Source organism: Astyanax mexicanus, chromosome 2 (genome assembly GCF_023375975.1).
Source record: "Astyanax mexicanus isolate ESR-SI-001 chromosome 2, AstMex3_surface, whole genome shotgun sequence".
NCBI lineage: Eukaryota > Metazoa > Chordata > Actinopteri > Characiformes > Acestrorhamphidae > Astyanax > Astyanax mexicanus.
This window is the reverse complement of record NC_064409.1, coordinates 7,144,220-7,166,997: the sequence shown is the minus strand read 5'-3', so window position 1 is coordinate 7,166,997 and position 22,778 is coordinate 7,144,220. Positions and strand designations below refer to the sequence as shown.

Here is a 22,778-nt window from a genome sequence, read left to right as displayed (position 1 = left end):
GTGGTATATTTTTTTATATTGCTGATCAATGCATGTGGATATAAGAGGGGCAATGTAGGAAATGCAATTTCAAAAGCATAAAAATTGCATCTCTGTCCAGGTTTTGTCTTAATATTATATTACCAAATGTAAGGGGGAAAAAAAGACACCTAGACATTAAGACTGCCATTAAAATAGTCAAAACCAAAAACAAGTAAAGAAATGATGAACAAATAAACAAATCAATGAAATCACGTTTTAAGTTGAGTAAAACAATCTTTACTCATACTGTACATTTAGTATCTCGTCCTCCATTAGAATGTCTTTATATATTTTCTCAAAGTTTAAAAAAACACACATTAACAAAACAAAGAAGCCGTATCTACACTGTGCAAAGTGTTTAGTGCAAACGAAGGCTCAGCCATTACACTGACTGGCAATAACAACTAAAATGTCCATTGGATTATGATGTCCGTTTTCAGAGTAGCCCTGACCATTTGCCTGAAGCCATGGCACATGTCTACACAGCAGTCTGTAGCTTTATAATGATAAACATGAGATATGAGATATGTTGGAACCAGGCTGATGATACTGTCGAATGATGTAAAACTGGGATAACAGTCTCAGCCTACTGTAAGAATAGGCAGGAATATAATAGTTCCAATGCTAATATTAATGTTTATCTGCAGTGGTACTGCAAGATATATTTAGTATTTTTACCGTTCAGAGACATTAATAATAACCTTTAAACACACATTTTCACAGGAATGGTTCACAAAACAGTATATATACACAGAATTACACAAAGCACATGGCCTGGTTCCAAGTAACCCTTTCCTATAAGACAGTAAACTGAATTAGAAATGTTAAAACACTATTTTTATATAATAACGTAACACACTGAGTGGGCTACTGAAGGACATACTGAATAAACGTGCTGCCATTAAAGCTGCCATTAAGCCAACAGCCTCTCCAACTACAACAGTGACATTACTGCATCATGTAAGGAGTATGGGTGGGTGTACATGTATCTGTAAATTAAAAATTAAGAATTTTGTTTATTTTTGTTAGTGCTGATGTTTCTCTTTTACTGCCTCTAGAGGTCTAGCATGCTCCTGCAAGCATGTTTGTTTCTTTGTCAATATAAATGTTTTCAAAAACAGAAGGAGGGAAATCTTTATTTTAAAACTATATGGATATGTGGACAAGGGATAATGTTTATAAAATAAATGATATTATCATTACTGGAAACAAACTCAATGTACCCAGCTGCCTCAGAATTAACCAGCACCTCCAGGCAACACCCTCAAATTAAACTCAACATCTATATTTAAATATACACAAAATCACTATACACAGTAAAAAAAAAAAAAAAAAAAACATTAAAAGTTTAACATTAGTATGCTTCCTCAGTGTGCTCTTAGAGGAGGGCCAGCAGCATGGAGATGTTAATAGGCAGTTCAAGCCGCTCTTCTGCGTAATACATGGCCTTGACCTTCTCAGGAGGAGAAAGCAGAAAGGCTACAGGTCCAACACGCTGTTCCACACAAGTGGCACAGAGAACACCACCCTCCTCCACGCTGTCCATCTGAAACACATGGAAATATCTACATTAATCATCTCTAAAGAAAAGCAGTATAAACACACAAACCCTTTTCTCATACAAAGACTGGAAAAAGGGGTGTGAAGAGATCTTGTGGCACGTGACGATATTTCTCGTCAGGCTTAAATGGAAAAACGAGAACGGGCGTGATAATTATAACACAAGTTAACAATCGGTCCGGACCTTGGCCTGTCGAAATTTTCTCTAACTGGACCATACTGAATTACCCCTGGCATAGAAGATGCTTCTGCTACTTTTAAGTTGTATATCTGGCTGCATTTTGGCTTTTCAGTGGAAACAATAAACGGTAACAGAGTGACCAACAAGACACAGACCATGTGTAAATACTGTAAGTAAATCCTACACGTGACTGTTTCATAGGCAGTGGTACTAATCCCTTAGCTCTGTACTGTATTTAAAAAATGTTCTGTCTCTGTTTACACTTCAAGCATAGTCTTAATATGACTGGTTATGGTTATGAATAGTTAAATTACAAGAGATTTAGGAGAAAAACCACAAACTATAGTCTTAATATGACTGGTTGTGGTTTGCACTTATTGTTTGCACTATATAAGATCTAGAAAAGTTTTATTTTTATTTTTACTTATTCTTATTTCTATTTCTTATAGAAACAATGTGTGAGAGAAACCAGTCTGTTAAGTTTGCGTTACATCATTTTGTCAAATAAAACTCATTTTTCATTTTTGACATTTTCTTTCAAATTTTATTTTTAAATCTCGTCTCGTCTCGTTCTCGTAAACCCAGTATCGTGTCTCGACTCGTCTCGTGATATTAGTGTCTCGTCACACCCCTACTGGAAAATGTCTGGAAAATCAGGTCCAGACATAATCCAGAGCTGCTCTTTCACACATATACCGAACACAATTATCTATAACGGAAGTGTTATGCATTGTTGAGACAAGGATCAGCATTGTGGGATATTAGACACTTTTTCAAGAATTTATTGCTCGCTCCTTTTACTCAGGGGCTTTACCTGGACTTTATACTAGAGTGCAGATGAAATAAAGTCCAGGTAATGTCTGGAAGAGCTGAAAAGGCATTTATGTTGACATATACAGTCTGGTCAGGTAAAGTCTGGCTGGAAAAGCTCTGGATTACTGTGCATGTGTGGAGTATTTTTAACACCAGAAACCTACATGTCTGACAGGCATCTTGCATATGCTGAGGGGAGACTCCTTGGTGATGTGGTTGAGGCACTCTCTGGTACTGCATCGGACATACTCGTTCTTATTCAAAATAGTGCTGCTCATCTCAGACCTCAGGCAGTATTCCTAAAACACAAAGAGAAAGACAGTTTAAAAATAATGAAGAAACTGCACTGAGAACTTCCAGAATGGCATGATTTGATCAGAACTGACTACAGTATATTCCGCACTATAAGGTGCATGGGATTATAAAGCGCACTATCAATGAACGCCTATTTTCTGGTCTATTTTCATATATAAAGCAAACCGGATTATAAGGTGCATTTTAAAAGACACTATAAGGAACTGCTAATTCAACAAAAAAATTCTAAATAAACAAAACGATTTTTCAAAGTCAAACAAGTGCTGAATATTAATCTACACAGATTTCTCTCCTAAAAAATGTTTATTTGGGGTAGTAAAGCACTTCCAGCACTTAAGCTTAGATTCCTGAATTTCTTCAGCATCAAGGCTGGAGCATTAGCATTAGTGGCTAACTACTACGGGTCAGCAACTAATGCCACCACTTAGCGCTACACCTGAGTGTACCTGAGTGTTCTGGTAAGCCAGGGCGATATTAGCTAATGGTTTGTCCCATGTAGCTTGATTTAACACAGCTCTGAACAACAAAAAGGCTAGCACGATTACCGGCTAATGCTAATGCTGCTCCAGCAGTGCTAGCTGAGGTTAGGAGCAAGCTACAGGCTGATAATACTCATCTTAGAACAAGAAAATCATGATTAGGGATTATTGCTAATATTGCTCCAGCCTCGGTGGTGGAGAACGAAACTAAAACTCGCTACATTCATACATAAGGCGCACTGTAATAAAAGGCGAACTGGCGATTTTTAATAAAAAGGAAAGGATTTTATTTGAAAATAAAAATATGGTAAATGTCATTCTATAATGAGTAAAATTTTTGCAGAGAAAAAAAAGAACTTATCAATGTTTAAAAATGAACAGACGTTTAGTAATAATGCTAAACTGATGGACTGTACCACAGCATACATTTTTCAGTCAGAGTCTGCTCCAATTTCTGCAATAAGTAAATGTGTTAAAACCAGGCTAACCAATCAAAGCTCAGTAGTCACGGTTGTATAGCAGTCAAATACGCATCAAGGCAACGGCAGAACAGCTCTTCAACTCAGAGGAGTTCTTTGTTTGCCTAGGTGCATCATATTCTGTTTGTGTCCACAAAGACCTAAAACTATAGCTTTCCTTACTTATTAGCACTTATGTGGAGAAAGTAAATTAAAGACAGCAAAAGCAGACAGGGAGCAGAAAAAAAATGTAAGAGTGGAAATTTATCAGATCTTTTGAATTTCTAGCCCTGTTTACAAAGCACAGAGGACAACAAATATATCAGTCTCACATTAATTGTATTCTATCCTGAAAAAATACAGTCTGTGTGAAAGGGCCTTAAGCCTGAGAGAGAAAAAGGGGAACTCACTCCTGCAAGAGTAAGAATGTTGCAAACACTCTTGGTGATGTAAAGCGTTTTCTTGGCTCGAGTCACAGCCACGTACAGCAGGTTCCATTCATCAGCATGAACGTTCCTTATACCTACAGAGACAGACGACAGAATACTGCACTTACAGGAAGATCATACATGTTCCTTCACACAAAAGCATAAATAAAATCACAAATCACAGGCTACACACTGGAATCAGTGTCCTGGACACAGAAGCACTGACAAATAAAAAGGGTGCTACAGTCAGCCAATGCCTACATCTGTCTTTTGCAGTTACGGAAAGTCCAGATTTATAGTCACTTTACATCTGGATTCATCTGACGTGAAGGAAAAGAAGGATACTTGGACATTTTTAAACTTTTAGGCCACTTCAGTTTTGATCATTTCAATCAATAAATCATGTAAAACCTCAAACAAAAATGTATGACTAACAAAGCAGGGATTTTTATTTAAATATAGCTCACTGAGGCCACATCATACACAAATCTAAAATCTCTGTGAATGTATGAATCCAGCAAATTTGACAGTTGTTTTTATCCTGTGTCATAATTTCCTGATAAATGGACCAATAGAAGTGCTCCAAAATAACTTAGAAATTAAATCCTCTTCCTTTGACTTCCACTGAAAGCAAATACAATAAGGGTACATTTTTAACAGTAATTATAACAGAATGTCTCAACTAATTATTACTGAAACTAGTTTATACATTATTAATCATTACCACATTTCTTAAGGTCTCAACTCTTTATTATGTACAAACATTCAAGTTTAGTAATGTATAATAACGTCTTAAGTAGTATTAATTAATAATTAGTTAAGACATTGATTTAACATTAAGTTTACTTCTGATGTAAGTTTAGTTAATTGTTACCCTTACTTTGAAGTGTTTATTTTTTTTCTCTTGTAAAGTCTCCATATTGGAGGTACAAGGTTTTTGCAAGACATTAACATACTGCTTAGCAAGGGGACCAGTCACCAGGTGACAGAACCCACACTAAAACTAGTTCAATTCTAATTTCTAATTTGGACACTGCCCTCTAGTGCACACAGTACATTAAAGTATGCAGGCAGACTGCTCTGCAAACATCTGTGCATGATGTCCACTTGTGTTGGCAGACCCACGTACACAGAAACGCAATTCAGCCTCAAATTAATTACTGAGGCAGTGGTCTATAGTACACACACTAGTGCTGGGCGTTATGACCAAAAATGTATATCACTGAAGTACATATAATGTACTTTTGAACAAAAAATGTATATTGAAGCACATATAATATAAAACAACAAGACTTTGTTTACGATTTAGTTTACTTTTTCCCACAAAAATATATAATATATAAAGAAATCAGACTTTATTATAAACAGTAGACCTTAGAAAGAGATATGCCAACAACTTTAACACAACTTCCTTTTTATATAGTTCCATAAACACTATAAATGGACCTAAAATACTCAATGTTTAAGTATTAAAAAAAATTAACTTTTCAAAAGCTCTATTGCAGAAGTCAGACACAAGTTTAAAATCAATTTATAATGCTTTTCTGAAGCAATTAGAGGTATTTCAGTATTAAAATCAAATAAACAAATGAACAAATATATTTAATTCAGTGTGCCTTAAGATTATGCTTTAAGCTACAGTTTGACATTTTTTAAAAGGGTTATAATTATTTCCTCGTATCCAGAGTTTTATCTCTTGGGCTGAATAAATGACTCAGGACCTGGGTGACGAGAGGAACTTTTCTCTGCACTGTGGATCTATTGTGCAATTCCATTCCTCTCACTCCAGTCACTGCAGTATGTTAGCTTGTGATGCTAACTGGTTAGAGTTTCTAACAAGCTGTACCGGCTTCTTTGGGGGCGCGCTACACTGTGCACTTCTACGAAAAATGCATACCAGTTCTAAATTCCCCACCGGTATACTATATGAACCGGTATACCACCCAGCACTAACACACACCACAATGTAAGCACAGATAAAAACAGTACTAACCTGGGTTTATATTCATTCTCTGCAGGTTGTGTCGGGCACAAGGCACTTTCATGAAGTCGTCCGTCACAACCACTGTGTCAAATTCCAGCCCCTTGGCTTTATGCACCGTTCCCAGGATATAATCTGTAAGGCCAATCAGTGAGGGAGATTAATTCAAGCATTTTTCAATATAATACTTATATTACTTTAAATTTAACCCAAAACTATCACAGAAATCAATGTTATACAACTTGAAATGTACATCTTTTTTTTTTTAGAATATTTTAAAACAAACAGCTCTGTACCTCAAACTCCACTGTGCTGATGGATGCGAAGAAGCTGAACAACAAACTGATATTAAAGGAACAATCACTAATAAATGCGAGTGATTGTGTGTCTTATTTCCAAACACTGGATAGAGTTTTCTGTCTCATCCACTAATCCACAGATGTGAGGATCAAATTAGTTTTCAAATTGACACACAGTGGCAAGCATGGACGAGTCTTACTCTGAAACTGTGAATATCAGTATATATATATATATATATATATAGGTTTCATTGTTTAAAATTCCTGTCTCTACTATGCTAGCGATGATAGGAAATTACCTAGCTATAGGTAGCAACCTTAATGAAGCTTACTGATTACCTGTTCAGCAGGGAAAAAAATGCCAATTCACTCATTTCTATGGCTACTGCACATTCTGCAAGTACTACTGTCTATACCTGGCAACCCATGGTGTGAAAATGGGACTTGGGGATGGAAGTGGGTGCAGCTACAGTGCAGTTTATCACCATTATTACCACACATTCATCATATGGATCTTTTTCCTCTGGGACTGACCTGCAAACTGTGGGTTTTTTTGAGCACAGTTATAGATGCGCTCCACCAGTTCGGGAATGCGTGCGTTGAATTTCTCCACCACAGACAGTTTGGCCTCCAGCTCGCGGTCTTCTGCGTTTAAGGCATACTTCTTCAGGCCTGCGTAACCGCCCAGCTTGTCCTTACAGAATGAACGGATGAACCCATCCCTAATCATGAGGTTTTCTGTGAATAAAGCCCAAACTTAAGGTTTATAATGGTGTCGCATGGCAATTAAACATATGATAAATAATTTGTGATACTATAAAAACACATTTTTAAAATGTACTCCCAATTTTACCCTATTTTCTTTCCTATTCATATGAACTTCCCCTAGAAACAGCAATGCCTCAACACTAGGACGGTGAAGAAAAGAACATGTGAAGCCAACCACTGCCTCTTTAAACTGCTGCCCTAACTGGTACATCTAAAAAACTTTAAAACATAACTAACCACTCCTGCGTTTGGCTTCTGGCTGCATCAGAACCCAGATATCCAGGATTTTCTTCAGCCCAAAATTATCAACACCCTGAAACACAAGGAATGAATCTAAAATCAATCCAAATAATAGTGCACATATTTCATTTTTTTTATTGATAACTCATACAGCCCTGGAAATAATTAAGAGATCACTTCAGTTTCTTAATCAGTTTCTCTGATTTTGCTATTTATAGCTATATGTTTGAGTAAAATGAACATTGTTGTTTTATTCTATAATAAAAACTACGGACAACATTTCTCCCAAATTCCAAATACAAAATATTTTTATTTAGAGCATTTATTTGCAGAAAATGAGAAATGGCTGAAATAACAAAAAAGATCCTGTTCAGAAATCAATATGTGGTGGAATAACCCTGGTTTTTAAATCACAGTTTTCATGCATCTTGGCATGTTCTCCTCCACCATTCTTACACACTGCTTTTGGATAACTTTATGCCTTTACTCCTGGTGCAAAAATTCAAGGACCTCTTGGTTATATTCCAGAGGTTTTCAATTTGGTTAAATCAAAGAAACTCATCATTTTTAGGTGGTATCTTATATTTCTTTTCCAGGGCTGCATGTTTGCTCAACAGACTAATTTAATTAACTCACTCCAACAATGTGGATCTTGCAGCTTGGGTTGGCATCAGTTAGACGCACTGCCTCACTGAAGACGGTGACGTTACATCGACACAAAATAGAAACTTTCCCTGTGACCTGCTTCGCACCCAGTTTTACAGACTCCAGAGTCTCTTTGTCCTCTCCTCTTACACTCCCTGAAGAATCACACATACATATACAATACACACAACCATCAATTTCACATGCAATCCAACATTCCTAGATATTATTATATACATTTCATAACCAGCTTACACAATACCTACCCTCCTGCCGTCCACCAACCAAGATCTTCTTCACTTTTTTGCAAACATCCAGTATTGTGGCACCAACGTAAGCAATCTCAGAGCCAAACCTGAAACTCTACAAAAGCCAAAAAATATGTTTAAGAAAAGAACAGAAGAATTTCAAATGTTCAAATGTTTTTATTATTTTGTCTTAAACAGTAATGCAGTGTGTATTTTTGTGTTTTTACCTGGGTTAGGTAGTAAAGGTGTGTGTGTGGAACAGCAAATAATGCATTAACAGCCCCTCTGAAAGTGTAGATCTGCTGATGGGGATCTCCAACTAGGATTTTCCCACAGGTCTGGGAAAGAATGATGTCCATGATGACTGAAGGAAGAAGAAAAAAAGACAAATTACACATTTCAAGCTCAAATCAGGTGTTTTGCTCAGACCGGATTTGGCTAACATTCACATAGGCCTTGCCCACATGTTTCTGGATATCTTTAAATAGAGATTTCTCATGAAAAAAAATCTGAACACCAAAAAGAAAGAAGAAAACACAGCAGGTTGATACTAAACTTACACGACTTCCTCTGAAGTGTACTATACAAGTCACAAACTTTTACAATCTAAATCTAACAGAACAGGAGATTTATATATATGCTGTAATCTCTGTAATCAAATGCCCCAGTATATAGACAGTCGGAAGGGGCTTGATATTCAGACAGAAACATGCATGTCTTCTCAAATCAGCCCTTTTATAGAAAGACAGAGTGATGAAAACTGTGTTTTCATGTGGACAGGAGGCCAAAACAGACAATAAATTTTTAAATATGCAGATATTTGTGTGGATGGGGCAAAGGAGACTTAAAAAAACAAACAAAAAAAAAACAGAGTGAAGTAGGGGGCGCTGTACCTGGAGTGCAGTCTTGAGCCTCGTCAATGAAGATTACATCATAGCCATTCAGCACAGGCCTCTGCATCTGCCACAGTTTGAGATATCCTGCAGATACAGAATCACATTACATATACCCACAATTTATACGTTCTGCTGTATTTATTTAAAAAAAGAAAAGGCCAAACTGGGACAACCCTAAGTATGGTTTAAAGTAAAAAAAAAAAAAAACAAGCAAATGTTTAATAAAAAAAAAAGTTTTCAAAAATATGCTGAAATTTACATATCTAGGATTTAATATACAGCTCTGGAAAAAAAATAAGAGATTACTGCTGATTTTGAATCAGTTTCGCTGATTTTGCCATTTATGTCCTATATATGTTGAATAAAATGAACATTGTTGTTTTATTACATAAACTACAGGAAAAAAAACATTGTTATTTAGAGCATTTATTTGCAGAAAATGAGAAATGAAATAACAAAAAAGATGCAGAGCTTTCAGACCTCAAATGCAAAGAAAACTAATTTATATTCATAAAGTTCAGAAATCAATATTTGGTGGAATAACCCTGGTTTTTAATCACAAGTTTCATGCACCTTGGCATGTTCTCCTCCACCAGTCTTACACACTGCTTTTGGATAACTTTATGACACTCCTGGTGCAAAAATTCAAGCAGTTCAGCTTGGTTTGATGGCTTGTGATCATTCATTATATTCTAGAGGTTTTCAATTTGGTAACATCACAAACTCAGATTTGGTTAGTTTGCCCCATTTAATCAGGGGAGTTCAAACTTCTGCATATGACTGTATATAATAAATTGTACTAAGCCTACCATCATGAGTCATGTGGTGGGCCATTTCCTTGGTGGGCTCCATCTCGATCATTTTCCTCCAGATGTCTTGTGCATCACTTACAAACAGCTGGAAAGAGGCAGAAACCACTGAAGGTCACAAAAGCTGCACTTTACTACTCACTACATCCACCCACCCACCTTAACCCAATTTCCCACTATGTCTGCAGCAACGCGGCTTCCCTGATTAACAAAAAGTCTTCTGTCTGTAGAACAACTAAAGCATTTTTACTTCTGTAATTTGTAAAAATCATTAAATATAATATTTTCCCCATAGAGAAATATATTTTGTTGCTCACTGTTAAATGCTTATTAATGTTTATTAGAATTTAATATGTGACTTTAACCTCCTAAGACTCAAAATATGTCCACTTATGAGGACTTTAGTTTTATATTATTTCGATAGAACACAATGAAGTCGCAGTTAGTTGCAATTATTTTGTGCCTGAACACAGCAGCATTTTTTGTCTGAATACAAAACAAAAGTAGAAACAATAGAGAGAGAGATAGAGAGATAGAGAGATAGATAGATAGATAGATAGATAGATAGATAGATAGATAGATAGATAGATAGATAGATAGATAGATAGATAGATAGATGAGCCCCTTTGAGCAATATGGCCCATTTAAAGTGCTGTTTCAACACAAACACAAGGTAAAAAAAATAACATTTACTGTATTTACTGTTTATTTACATTTCTGAACAAAATAAAAACTAACATCAACCACTAGGTGACAGTGTAATGGCCTCATAAGAGGACACCAGGCCCTTATAGAGCAAAATTTAGTGTTGTGGTCCAGACAATCCAAAATGTGAGGTCCTAGAAGAATAAGCTTATTCTATGAATAAGCATAGAACCTAATACTAATAAAATACAGGGGTGATAGTGAAAAAAAATCCTGAGCCTGAACTTTTTTTTCCTGTTCCAACAGGGTGAGGAAGGGTGGGGGGGGGGGGGGGGTTGTTGGGGGGGGACAACAGACTGCATATGTGATGTAACATAGGCATAAATGTTGACACATTATTCAAACATTTAATAGTCTGTGTATAACCTTATTGTCAAGTGACACATTTTAGATAACGTTTTCATTTTCATATTTACATTTTCTCCACTCTTGTAAAAAAAAAAGTGCACTTTTATTTTTTTTTATACTGAGAGCTCTTCTTAAGATGGTGTCCTTGTGTAAAATAATGTAACTTTATGTTTCATAGAGATTTTTATAAACGTCAGGACATGTGGTCTTACTGTGAACTACAAATGAACAGAAGTCACATTACAGCAGTGTTTCTCAACCCTGATCCTGCATATTCTACTGCATATTAACACTGTTCTATATATTCTTCTGCATATTAACACTGTTCTATATATTCTTCTGCATATTAACACTGTTCTGCAGATATTCTTATGATTTTAGCCGATCTGATTCAGGGTTAAGCAGTTTATCAGAGCTGTGTGTGGATGAAACTGGTGAAACCGGTGAAACTGCTCACTTACAAGAAGCTGCAGTTCCTCATCCAACCACTAGTGGGAGCTGCAGCAGCAGCACAAGCCCCGCTCTCTTCACTCAGTCACAGCTACAGCCCAGCCACGGGCTACAGAGCTCAGCTCAGCCAGTCTGGAGCGTTTTTTTTTACACGTTTTTTTTAAAGTTCATCTGTGTAGGAAAAGGTTTTAAAAACGGATAATACAGCTCTCTACAGTTCACCTTTCAGCCAAAGCAGCTAACAGCAGCAGTTGTCACGGAGGCACTGCTCGGATTACATTATAAACAGGTCAGTTAGCGCGCTGCTAACCTCATGATGTTTATAACTACGGAGTTTAGTGGACACACCACGGCTGCAAGGTTAGACTGTTGAAGGCTACTGAAGACTATTAAAGGCTATTGGAGGTTATTGAAAGGGTTATTGGAGCAGAAATCAGTAAAGGCTGGTTAGATAAGTGATTCACCTCCTCGTCCTTTACTGCGGTGAAACTGCGACTAGCGCTGTCACAGTGATGTTTATTTAACGTCATTAAAACTGATTTTGAACTTATATCTCTCCTAAAAAGCGTTTATTTTGGTCAGTAACATTCATGTTTATTTACTAGCAGCGTAAATTACCAGTGTTTGCTTTGGTGTGGATGTAATTAGGGGAATCGGTACCAGCCAGGTTTGCCAGGCACCTGTGTGGCATTAATGTGGCATTTGGCCCCGCCCAAGATCGGTATCGGCGATCGGCCCATCGTGGTGAAAGACGACCGGCGATCGGAATCGGCCCCAAAAACACTGATCGGTTCAGGAGGTGTAAAAAAGGAGGTGAATTTTGGCAGTGCATCTGCGATTCTTTTGCTCTCTGCCCGTTTCTTTCGTTTAGCACAACCACTTTCATAACTCCGCTTCATTTTCACTGTGACAGCTGTCACTCTAGGTGAAAATCAAGATCAGGTGAAAATCTAGGTGAAATGAAGATCAGGTGGAAAACACAATTTTAGTTCAGTGATCAGGGTTAAGAAACTGCTTTAAACTACAAACATAAAGTACTGTACTAAATTCTGACTATCCACTACATCTGGCTTCTAGCTAATTAGCTATATTCATTTTCTCCTGTAATCCTAAACTAATAACAACAGTGAAATATGTGAAATAGTGATTAGCTGATCAGGTACAGGGCAAGTTGAACATTACATATATAGTTTATTTATTTTCTAAAACCTTGACTCCCTATCTAGCTAATTCCAAACTCAAGCTAACTCACTAACACAGCTGCAGTTTATTAATCACAGTGGGTTTAAACTGTGTGCTGATACAAGAAGTGTATTTTAACCAGCTATCAGAAACATATCATCACAGTTTACGTGTTTAGCCTACCGTTATCTTTTTTTTAGAAAAATCTCCGTATATCCAGATCTGTTTTTAAATCAGCTGAAGCTGCTGCGTCCGATCCCGCTGCTAAATCTCACAGCAAGGGAGGGGCTTCCCCCGCTCCTCCGCGCGCCGCAAAAACAGCAAGCTGATTGGCTGTTTCTACTGAGAGGCGGGACTTAATACCTGAACCGGCTCTATTTATTTTTTTTTTTTTATTATTTATATATATATTTTTTTTTATAGAGCCAAGCTACGCCGGATTTCCGGCGTGGCGCCGGAACGCTATCACCCCTGAAAATACCAAAACATACACTGCATCATTAGGTTATAAAAGTCTAAAAGTGTTACCTTCTTTTTGGTTTCATCTGGGCATTCATCACGGCCGTGGTTGTTCTTGTACACACGCGGGACATGCTGGGTGCCAATGCGTTCATCAGTGGAGGCACAGAAGTTGTTGATGGTTTGCGTCACCACCTTGGCATTGACGAAACCTCCACGGCCCACGGGCAGCTTCCAGGCCACGTTAAACGGCTGCAGGTTACTGCCCAGCTTATCCAGCCTTCTGTACCTAAAAATAAGAACATTCCTTCAGAAACTCCAAATACTGATTTAAGAAATAGTGCACAACAGCCCTGCCACTACTAAATAAACAGAGGATCAACCAGATTAAAAACAAAATCTGCTGTCAAAGTGATCCATATTCTAAACACCACCTCCACACCACCCACCTGCTGGGTCGGAGTGGCAAGTAAAGTGGACAGTGTGTGGAGTAGGGGTGCACTACATTTTATCATATGCAATAATAACGCTAACATTTTAAAATACTATAATAAAAAAAAATACCCTGAAATATAGTCATAATTTTAGGACCATATGATGATGATGATGATGATAATTCTTTATTCATTTAGTCATCACATATTAAATGTATTATCAATTATCTACAAAGATTGCATATTAAGCAAGAAAATAATATACAGCTCTGGAAGAAAAAAAATAAGAGACCACTTAAAAATTATGAGTTTCTTTGATTTTACCAAATTGAAAACCTCTGGAATATAATCAAGAGGAAGATGGATGATCACAAGCCATCAAACCAAATTGAACTGCTTGATTTTTTGCATCAGGAGTGGCATTAAGTTATCCAAAATCAGTGTGTAAGACTGGTGGAGGAGAACATGCCAAGATGCATGAAAACTGTGATTAAAAACCAGAGTTAATTGACATGATTATTCAAAGCCTCATTGAAAACACTGTGTTTAAAAGAGCAGCGGACAATTTTCTGCGTTCTGTGTTAAAGCAGCTTCACACTGTACAGATATTCGTTTTGTAACACAGAATCTTTGCATCTTTCTCAATTTTTAATCCCACGCCAGACAGCACTGACCAATCAGAGGAGAGTGTTTAGGTTTTTACAGTATGCCTGTGTGAAACCAAACCAAACAGAGGGAGAAACAACCCAAATAAAAACTCATCAACTTAATCCAACTACCAGTGTGGAAACGCCCTTAGTTACTGACCTGTGTCCAATAGCTTTGAAGGCCATTGAGTGAATGGTGCTGCATTCCACATTGCTAGGGAAGCTGCGGTTGGCCTGTGTTGCCACTGATTTGTTAAAGGACACATAGAGAAAGCGCAGGTTTGGTCTCTGCTGGGCGTACTTCACAAGTGTGGTGGTCTTTCCAGTGCCTGCGACATAAGACAACAAATCAAAAAACAAGACAATTATGTTGTTATGTTTAGGCATGGAATCTATAAATGAGAAAAGCTTGACTTGAATGTAATGTCTCAGATTGAGTGCATTTTAGAAAAATATTGTCAACGAACAGATATCACTCATTTGATCAACATTGTATGAGACAAAATGTCTGTGCCTGGGAACACTGTAACCTTTATGTGAACCATAACTGCAAACATTAAATATACAGACTTATTTGTGGCAATGTTTAAAATGGTAAACTGGCAAATTACTGGTTCATTACTGGTTTCAGTACTGGCTCATTCTGTGTGTGACAAGCTTGATTACTGGTCTGACTGACGAACAAAAATAGCTTGAACGCCACTGCTCTTACCGGCAAAGGCCATGATTTTGACAACGTGGTTCCTCTGGATGTCATGGTTGAGGATTTGCTGTTGCTCATGAGTGACCTGAATCGGCACCTCTCTGAATATAAAGAAGAATGCAATCAAATAAAAATCACACATCACACTTTCACAGTTGGCACAATGCTATGCAAAAAAGAGGTAATCTCTGAAGTTATATTTTATACACCTAAAGTTAAACAACTGCATCTGAGGTCAACTATTTAAAAAAAAAAAAAAAAAAAAAAACATCTGAATCTGATTTGGAACAAAAATATTGCATTTATAGCCACTTACCTGCCCTCCCCAGGACTCAGAGTTGGCGCTGCATTCTCCATCAGGTGCAGCACATAGTAAATATTGTAGTGCCACCTTAGAAAGAGATCAGACAGAGGGCTTTTAGATTGTGTTTCTATTACAAGTTTCATTAATTGATTCTGATTGTGTAAAAAGACTTCACTATATGCATTTTGGCTTCCATCACCAACAGCACTAAAGTGCATGAGTGCAGACAAAAAGATGCAAAAATAATAACCTGTAAAAAAATATTATGTGCAGTGATTTACAGATTTAACACTTTTCCTCCATCTAACTGAAACACACATATAAAACACATAAAACTGCATGTAAAAAAAAAAAGAAGAAAAAAAAAAAAAAAAAAAAAAAAAAAAAATATATATATATATATATATATATATATATATATATATATATATATATATATATAAATAAATATATATATATAAACATTTTTTTAATTAAACCTAAAGGAAGCAACAGCTTGTGCATCCCTTTAAATTGTGCTGTTTTTTTAACAAAAAAGTTGTAAAGTAAGAACTAAAAACTGTTATCACTCATAAGCTTGAATCACTCATAAACTTGAAGAGTATAGAGATAATTTTATTTATTTATTCATTTATTTTTACTTTACAATATTGCCCAGCCCTAATCTGACCAACATTCACAACACATCACCATGAATTGAATAGACTTGAATCTGGGACCATATATGTCTCAAATCAGATTTTGAAAAATAAATAAAAAAATAAATAAAAAATTAAATTAAATAAAAAACGTATTTGACGTCTCCCCACAGTCCTAAATAATTCAGGTCTGTGTCTCTGTAAAATTAATAAAATCTGATTCAGGTCAATGCAGCCTCATAATGTAAACATTAAGCCTTTAGGTGAGTAAATAAATATTGCTACACAATACACAATATCTTTAGTTCCAGGCTGCCCATTATGTAATAATGTCTCTATGCACACTCAGTCACAGCCACTCAGCTGCCTAAGATATGCACTTAGTCCTGCTTTAAGTCTCTTTAAGCATCAAATCTTTCCCACAGCCCTCAGGTGTTCATCTTAGCAGACAATGGAAGACTTTACCTGTTACTGATGGTAATGTTGGCGTTCCTCATGGCGAGCAGCAGGGTGGCCACCGCCCACAGGTACTCAGAGACCCCGCCTGGAGACAGGAGACATCCAGACGTATGCAAGCGGACCACCAGGTCCAGGACATCCTTTACTCCATCTGCCAGAATCAGCATCAGGGCCATGACAGACCATGGATTCGGTTCCTACAACATACATATTTTTAGTTCTTACTGAATAGTTGGAGTTCCCATGCAAATATCAAACAAATGTAGTTGTTATCAAGTCAATGTCAAGCTAACTATAAGTATTATGTGGTTTTTCAACTTAAAATGTGCTTATAATTTCATAAAATGTAAAAAAAAAAATATTTTTACAAGCACTGGTGTTAAAACATACCCCATCCACTGTCTCCATATCTGGCAACCTATGCTTTATACAGGCCTCTGCCTGGACGTAGAGCCGATGGCCTTTCACACTCTGCAGGACATCCTTTAATTTCACCAGTCTGCTGTGTTTAAACTGGGACATGTACCTGCAATAAAAAGCACAGCAGTCTGTGAGTTACAGTCATTTTATATAATGAAGCTTCTAGAGCTACTTAAGCCATTAGTAGCTTGAAAAGTTTTAGATTTAGCTTAGAACTGTCTTAAACTGATCTATTTAGACCGTAAGTGGGTGGGCCAAATCACATTTAACCCTCCTGTTGTTATGGGTCAAACTGACCTGTTTTAGAGTTTTTTTTTATATTTTTTAAATAGTTAAAAGTACGTTTTTATTATGAAACTTCTATTATGAAACTTCTGCTTGCCTTAATTAGTGTTATCAATATACAGTATGAAAATGGTTCATATCACATATTTGCAACCACCCCCTGCAAAAACTAAAAAAAATTGCAATTTTACGTTTCAAAGTTAGATAAAACTATTGTCTTTTATATGTTGGCCTTCCAAAAGTAATAAAGTACTGAAACATTAAAAAAAAAAGTTTGAACATATATTTTTTTAATAAAATACTGTTCACTGTTATATAAGTGAACAAACATACCAATAAAAACAATAGACACAAAATCACTATGTATATTTACAATTATCGAGGTCATGTCCATTCATTGTATGATAAGTTGATAATGTGATTTTAGTAACTACAATGCCTACCAGCATTATAAATCAGAACAGCAGTTAGGTTTAAACCACTCAAAAGAACCCACTTAACCAGGCATTGGTTCCAAAATGGTTATAAATCTTTACATGCCCCCTTATACGTGATGAATGAGTACAAGCTTATCAGCGCAAGGAACTTGAAGAATAATGATCTAGACACTTTTTCCAGATTAAATATTGTCAGTGTGCTCTTAACATGAACAATGTCCACTTTGGTACTCTCACTTCAGCGTTTCACTCCATGGTGCAGTACTACTACACACATGGCTCTTCTGGTGTGCAACGGCCCTAACCTTAGTGTATGAATCTGTAAAACACTTCAAACACTTAAAATCCCACTTTTAATCACAAGTTCCCGTGAAAAGCAAGCCTAAACTACGTCACAAAGCACGAGCGTGGACAGGTAACCATTACAGTGCAGTCGCTGAGCTTTAAAGAGACTCAGAGGGGCACCTTGAGCCTTGAGCCTTACCTCACCATGTTCAGTATACACAGATCAGCAGACTTTGTAATGCGATTGGTCTCAAGGAGGGTCTTCACTTCCCTCACTGCCGTTTCCTCCTGCTTCTCGTATCTGTAGTACAACTTTTTCCACGGCACAAACTAGAGCAGAAAACAGGCCAAGCGTTACTCAAGAAAGCATCCAGGTTTATAGGCTATACATACAAGAGTATACAAGAGTACAGTGAGGCCAAATCCCATTTCTATTTTGTACCCCTACCTTCTGAAACAGATGTATAAGGGTAATGGGTGAAATCCTCTTATCCTACTCCTAAGAATTGGGGCAACCCTTCGAGAATTGGATACAGATCAGAAACCTAGCAGCTGGTTAACTGGCAAATTTTAAGACATCATATTTCTTCAGAAAGGGGACAGGTGGTGCAGCAATTAATTATTGTGGTTCATTCCTTAATCCCTCTGTGATGGGAGCTGTAATTAGTTTATATTAGCTTTTATTTTATTTTTCTGTTCCACCTTAAAAGTCTCAATGCATCGTTTTTTCATTTCTGTGGTCTCTAGTATGAATGAATTTCATTTGAGCTGTTTTTTGTTTTGAAAAGTTAGGATTTTATCTCTTGCTCATGAATAGTCATATATGCAATATATCGTCTCTGATTGGCTAACAGCACTGAGACCCCGGAAAGATGGACAAAAGTTAGAAACGTTTTAGAAACCAGTCTTTGCGATATCATATGTTACTTTACAACACATGTAATTCTCTGCTAAGTGCAGGTTTACCGCTGACCTACTCTTAGAGTCTCTGTAAAACTCCAAAATCCACCGGAGATCCTTTTAAAACCTATTTAAACTTATGGAAACCTTTCCAGGTCCAGAAAGTAAATATTTTTTGGATTTTTACTTTAACTAGTGTAAACAGAACTGTTCTGAACAAACACCTACCTATATCAATTGTACTTTGCTGGTGGTGTTCCATAGACAAATTCTAACCATTTGTTCCTTAGCTCTGAATAATTGAGCAAAGCATATAACACTGATGTGATATTTGCACAAATACGGAACAAGAACAAACTGACATGCTGTTTTTGCTCTGTTAGTGAGCTACTAGCAATTTTTAATGCTAGTTATGAAGAAAATGGGCATAAAACATTGAAACTTTAAACTATGGTTGAAGGAGAGGGGTAGGGCTAAGTGGTAGGGCCAATGGATGAAATGGGATTGTGCATTAGTCCTCACTCACTTTTTAATTTTTAACAGTTAGATAAAAGGAACAAACCTTAGGATCTGTGACCATGTCTCTCCAGTGATGGCACACCAGACTGACGTGGCGGTAGAGATCTTCCGCTGGAAGGTTTGCAAAAATCACACTCAATACCTCTTCCGGCAGGTCCTGGATGTGACCCTGAGGCACGACTAGCCCCCTGTTTAATCCCAGCAGCCCGTAATGAGCATCAGGGAGGCTTTCCACTGGGTAATCTTCATCCTCTTCTTCCTCCTTCTTTACAGCAACACAGGACTGTCTATACCTGAAAGCTGATGGCACTGGAGGAGACCCCCAACTGCTACAGCCTGCCACCCTCCTCCCCTCCATCTCCTCCTCTTCTTCTTCTTCTTCTTCAATTTTTTCTTTCTTTATAGGTCTCACACCCATTTCAAACTCCTCATCATCCCCAAACATGTCTTCAGTAATGCCCTCCAAGTAGTCTATTGTAATGTCTTCTTCCTCCTCTTTTGGTGAGACATGTCCATTCTGCTGATTCTCTGTCTTGACTGTAGGCGAACCTTTAACTTTCTGAGGGCTGCTACTGAGGATTCCAGTTGAAGCGAAGAATTTGGTGATTTCTCTTTGCTGCTTGTCGCCTTCTGTTGCTGCAAAACATAACCAACATATTAACCCATATTAAAATAAGCTACAGGGGAAGCTTATGAATTAACTTTTTGAAACAATAATTTAAAAAAATCAGATAAGGCATGAAAAATGTGCCGAATAATTGTATTTTCATGTATACTGGGAGATTTCTATGGATTTTTATTCTACATGTTAAATAGGGTTTGATTCTGCCCTTGATACGTTTTATTTGGCCAGGTGTGAATACAGAAAACATACTTTGATACAGACCAAAACATAACACACAATGCATCTCAACACCCTTGAAAGTACCATAAGTGGTCTCAGTTGTAGTTTAACCTGGTATACTACCCAGATAATTAAGACCATTGTGAACAATGTCACCCCTGCTGCTGCTCCATATAAAACTGCACAGAAATATGCTCTAGTTCAGAACACAGGACCTTTTTACTGTATCTGGTTTCTTGCCTGGCACGTTGTGATGCATTATAGTGCACTTGCATTTTTCACTGTGTAAAACAAACCAAACCCAGTGGAAGAGTTAAGCTACCCTAACAACGCAAACAGCACATGTTAATTGTAAAAGTCTGACTAATTTCTTAGTCAGCTAACCCTAGTGTAATGGTTTACTGGTTTAAGGTAGATTTAGTTTAGACTTAGCTCAATAGAATTTCAATATTTTCACATGAGACAACCAACTTCTCCTTTTCAAAGTTCTGTCAAGGCAACATCAGCCAAAAGCTTTTGAAGAACAGTAACTGTCTATTCTGTTACATCAGCACTGTACTTGATTACTTTCAGGGCTATGAGAAATTACTGGCAATATGACAGCACAAGGAACCAAATGTAAGATTTTTTTCTTGGTAAAAATTACAATAACCACCATTTTGTTCATAACAAGCATAAAAAAAGTTGTTCTTCTCAGTAGCTAGCTATTTTCAGCTCCTCATCAAAGAGGAATTAAGTAATGACAATAATAATTAACTGCTGCACAATCTGCCCCCTTTCTGAAGACTTTTGATATCACAATAGTTATGATACGATAGTTAATCAGCAGTTAGGTTACTGAACTTTTGCATACCACTGCTATAACCTATATCTGTATAAGGTTCTTGAAGGGTTTTCACGATTCTTAGGGGGATGATTTCACCCTTCCCCTTGTAACTCTGTTACACTCTAAAACAAGGGTTAAGGGTACAAAAGAGAAATGGGATGGGGCCAAAGATACTGGTTGAATTTCTTGAACTAAGTACTTAGCCAACTGTGTGTCACATATACATACATACACATACCTCTTCTTCTTCTTCTTTTAGTGGGAGTCCTTGGTTGCATCCCACGATTCGGGTCACCGTTGTTAAGGTTGACAGTGAAAGGCTGGGTGATCGACTGGCTGCCAGTTTTGCTTTGGCTCAAACTGTGGCACTCAGAAGCACTGAGGTGCCTGCGTTTGGCCTTTCCTAAATCATCAGAGAAACAGAATTAATAATATTAAGAAGAATGAATAGACAGATCTGTACTGAAGCTTCATTTTCATATAAATGAAGATATGTATCTTATATATTTTACTGTTGTGCATTTCCTGACACCTCTGTTCTGTCCTCTGCAATACTAAAACATTGCAAATTTCCCCCATTGTGTGATTAACAAAGGCTTATCTTATCTCTTACTCATCTTAATTTATCACACTTTTCACTCAATTCATCAAGGCATTCTATCAATTTAATAAATCTTTTCTTAAATTCATTCTCTTAAATCAAGACATTTTCCTTTAATAAAAAAATCTATTTGGTCAATTTAATACATAGTTTCCTCTCAAATGAATAAACATACAACCGTTTTCCACTAGGGCTGCAACTAATGATTATTTTGGTGGTCGACTAATTTGATTATTATTTTTTTGATTAGTCGATTAGTCACCGATTATTTCTGCCATTTCCTCCATCTCTAAAACCAATAGAAACAGCTGAAGATGACTTTTAAAGGCATTTAAATGTCTAGATGTTGTTTAAATGTGCAAAATACTGATATTCAGTGAGTAAGTTAAATATGTTATGTTGGATATGATCCATTTACACATTTCACATTGAATTTTTGTCATCAACACTTTGTGTTATGCGGGACTGTTATAAATGAACGATTAGTCGACAATGAAATTTGTAGTCGACAAATTTAATTAATCGACCCTGTCGATTATATCGACTAATAGTTGCAGCCCTATTTACCACACACACAAACATACATATAAGCAAGCACAAACAGCATACATACACACACAAACAAGCAAGCAGGCTAGGTTAGCTAGTTTTACCTCTCTTACTTTAAAACATTTAACTCGATAATTTATTTAATATACGAAACATTAAATCAGTCTAATGTAGGCAGAACTGCAGCATGTTTAGCTGCTGTAGAGGTTTTATTAGAGAGTGAACGCTAGCTGGGTTAGCGTTGGCTATACAGAAATACAGCCTGTAGCTACAGGTATCTGTGTATCTGTGAGCGAGTGAAGCACCTCTGGAGGCCGACTCCATGGCTGAATAAACTCCGCACACAGTCCGCACACTGCACGCTCAATACCGGTTTAAAGGGCCTGTGAGCATCGCCGCGTTATCCCATCGATGCGTCCGCTGTTTCTGTTTAGAAAAGTATTCTCTTAAAGTAAAATAAACGAAGTTAAAGGGCGCTTTAAACTCCCTCACTGCGGAGCTTCTCGCACCGTGAGACTATCGCTTTGTAAACTTCCGGTCCATTTCCACAATAAATTCACAGTAAAAGTCCTGTTTCTAAAAACAGAAGAACACATTTTTATTTAAAAGTAATTACGAATAACTCCAGTGTTGTAAAACGAC

The 22,778-nt window shown here is 37.0% G+C and overlaps 1 protein-coding gene across 1 annotated transcript; it reads right to left on the bottom strand.

The window, feature by feature from the left end:
• Positions 1–235: 235 nt before the first annotated feature.
• Positions 236–22,696, bottom strand: fbxo18 (F-box DNA helicase 1). The gene is made up of 21 exons (XM_022671866.2): positions 22,442–22,696; positions 21,225–21,389; positions 19,360–19,952; positions 18,097–18,227; positions 16,861–16,996; positions 16,477–16,667; positions 15,386–15,460; positions 15,079–15,170; positions 14,527–14,695; positions 13,355–13,574; positions 10,142–10,229; positions 9,330–9,416; positions 8,664–8,800; positions 8,455–8,551; positions 8,180–8,343; positions 7,541–7,616; positions 7,070–7,273; positions 6,249–6,371; positions 4,238–4,350; positions 2,740–2,874; positions 236–1,567 (listed from the first exon to the last, which is right to left on the bottom strand). Exons 1-21 carry the CDS (start codon positions 22,458–22,460, stop codon positions 1,400–1,402), a joined length of 3,183 nt encoding a protein of 1,060 aa, XP_022527587.2. The 5' UTR covers positions 22,461–22,696; the 3' UTR covers positions 236–1,399.
• Positions 22,697–22,778: the final 82 nt, after the last annotated feature.

Bases quoted from the DNA above. Each gene is read 5' to 3' on its own strand.
- fbxo18 (XM_022671866.2), bottom strand. The intron at 8,801-9,329 runs GTACAGCGCCCC...TTCTTCCTTCAG, and splicing joins GGCTCAAGACTGCACTCCAG to TCATCATGGACATCATTCTT. The intron at 7,274-7,540 runs GTTAGTTATGTT...CTTTATTCACAG, and splicing joins AGAAGCCAAACGCAGGAGTG to AAAACCTCATGATTAGGGAT.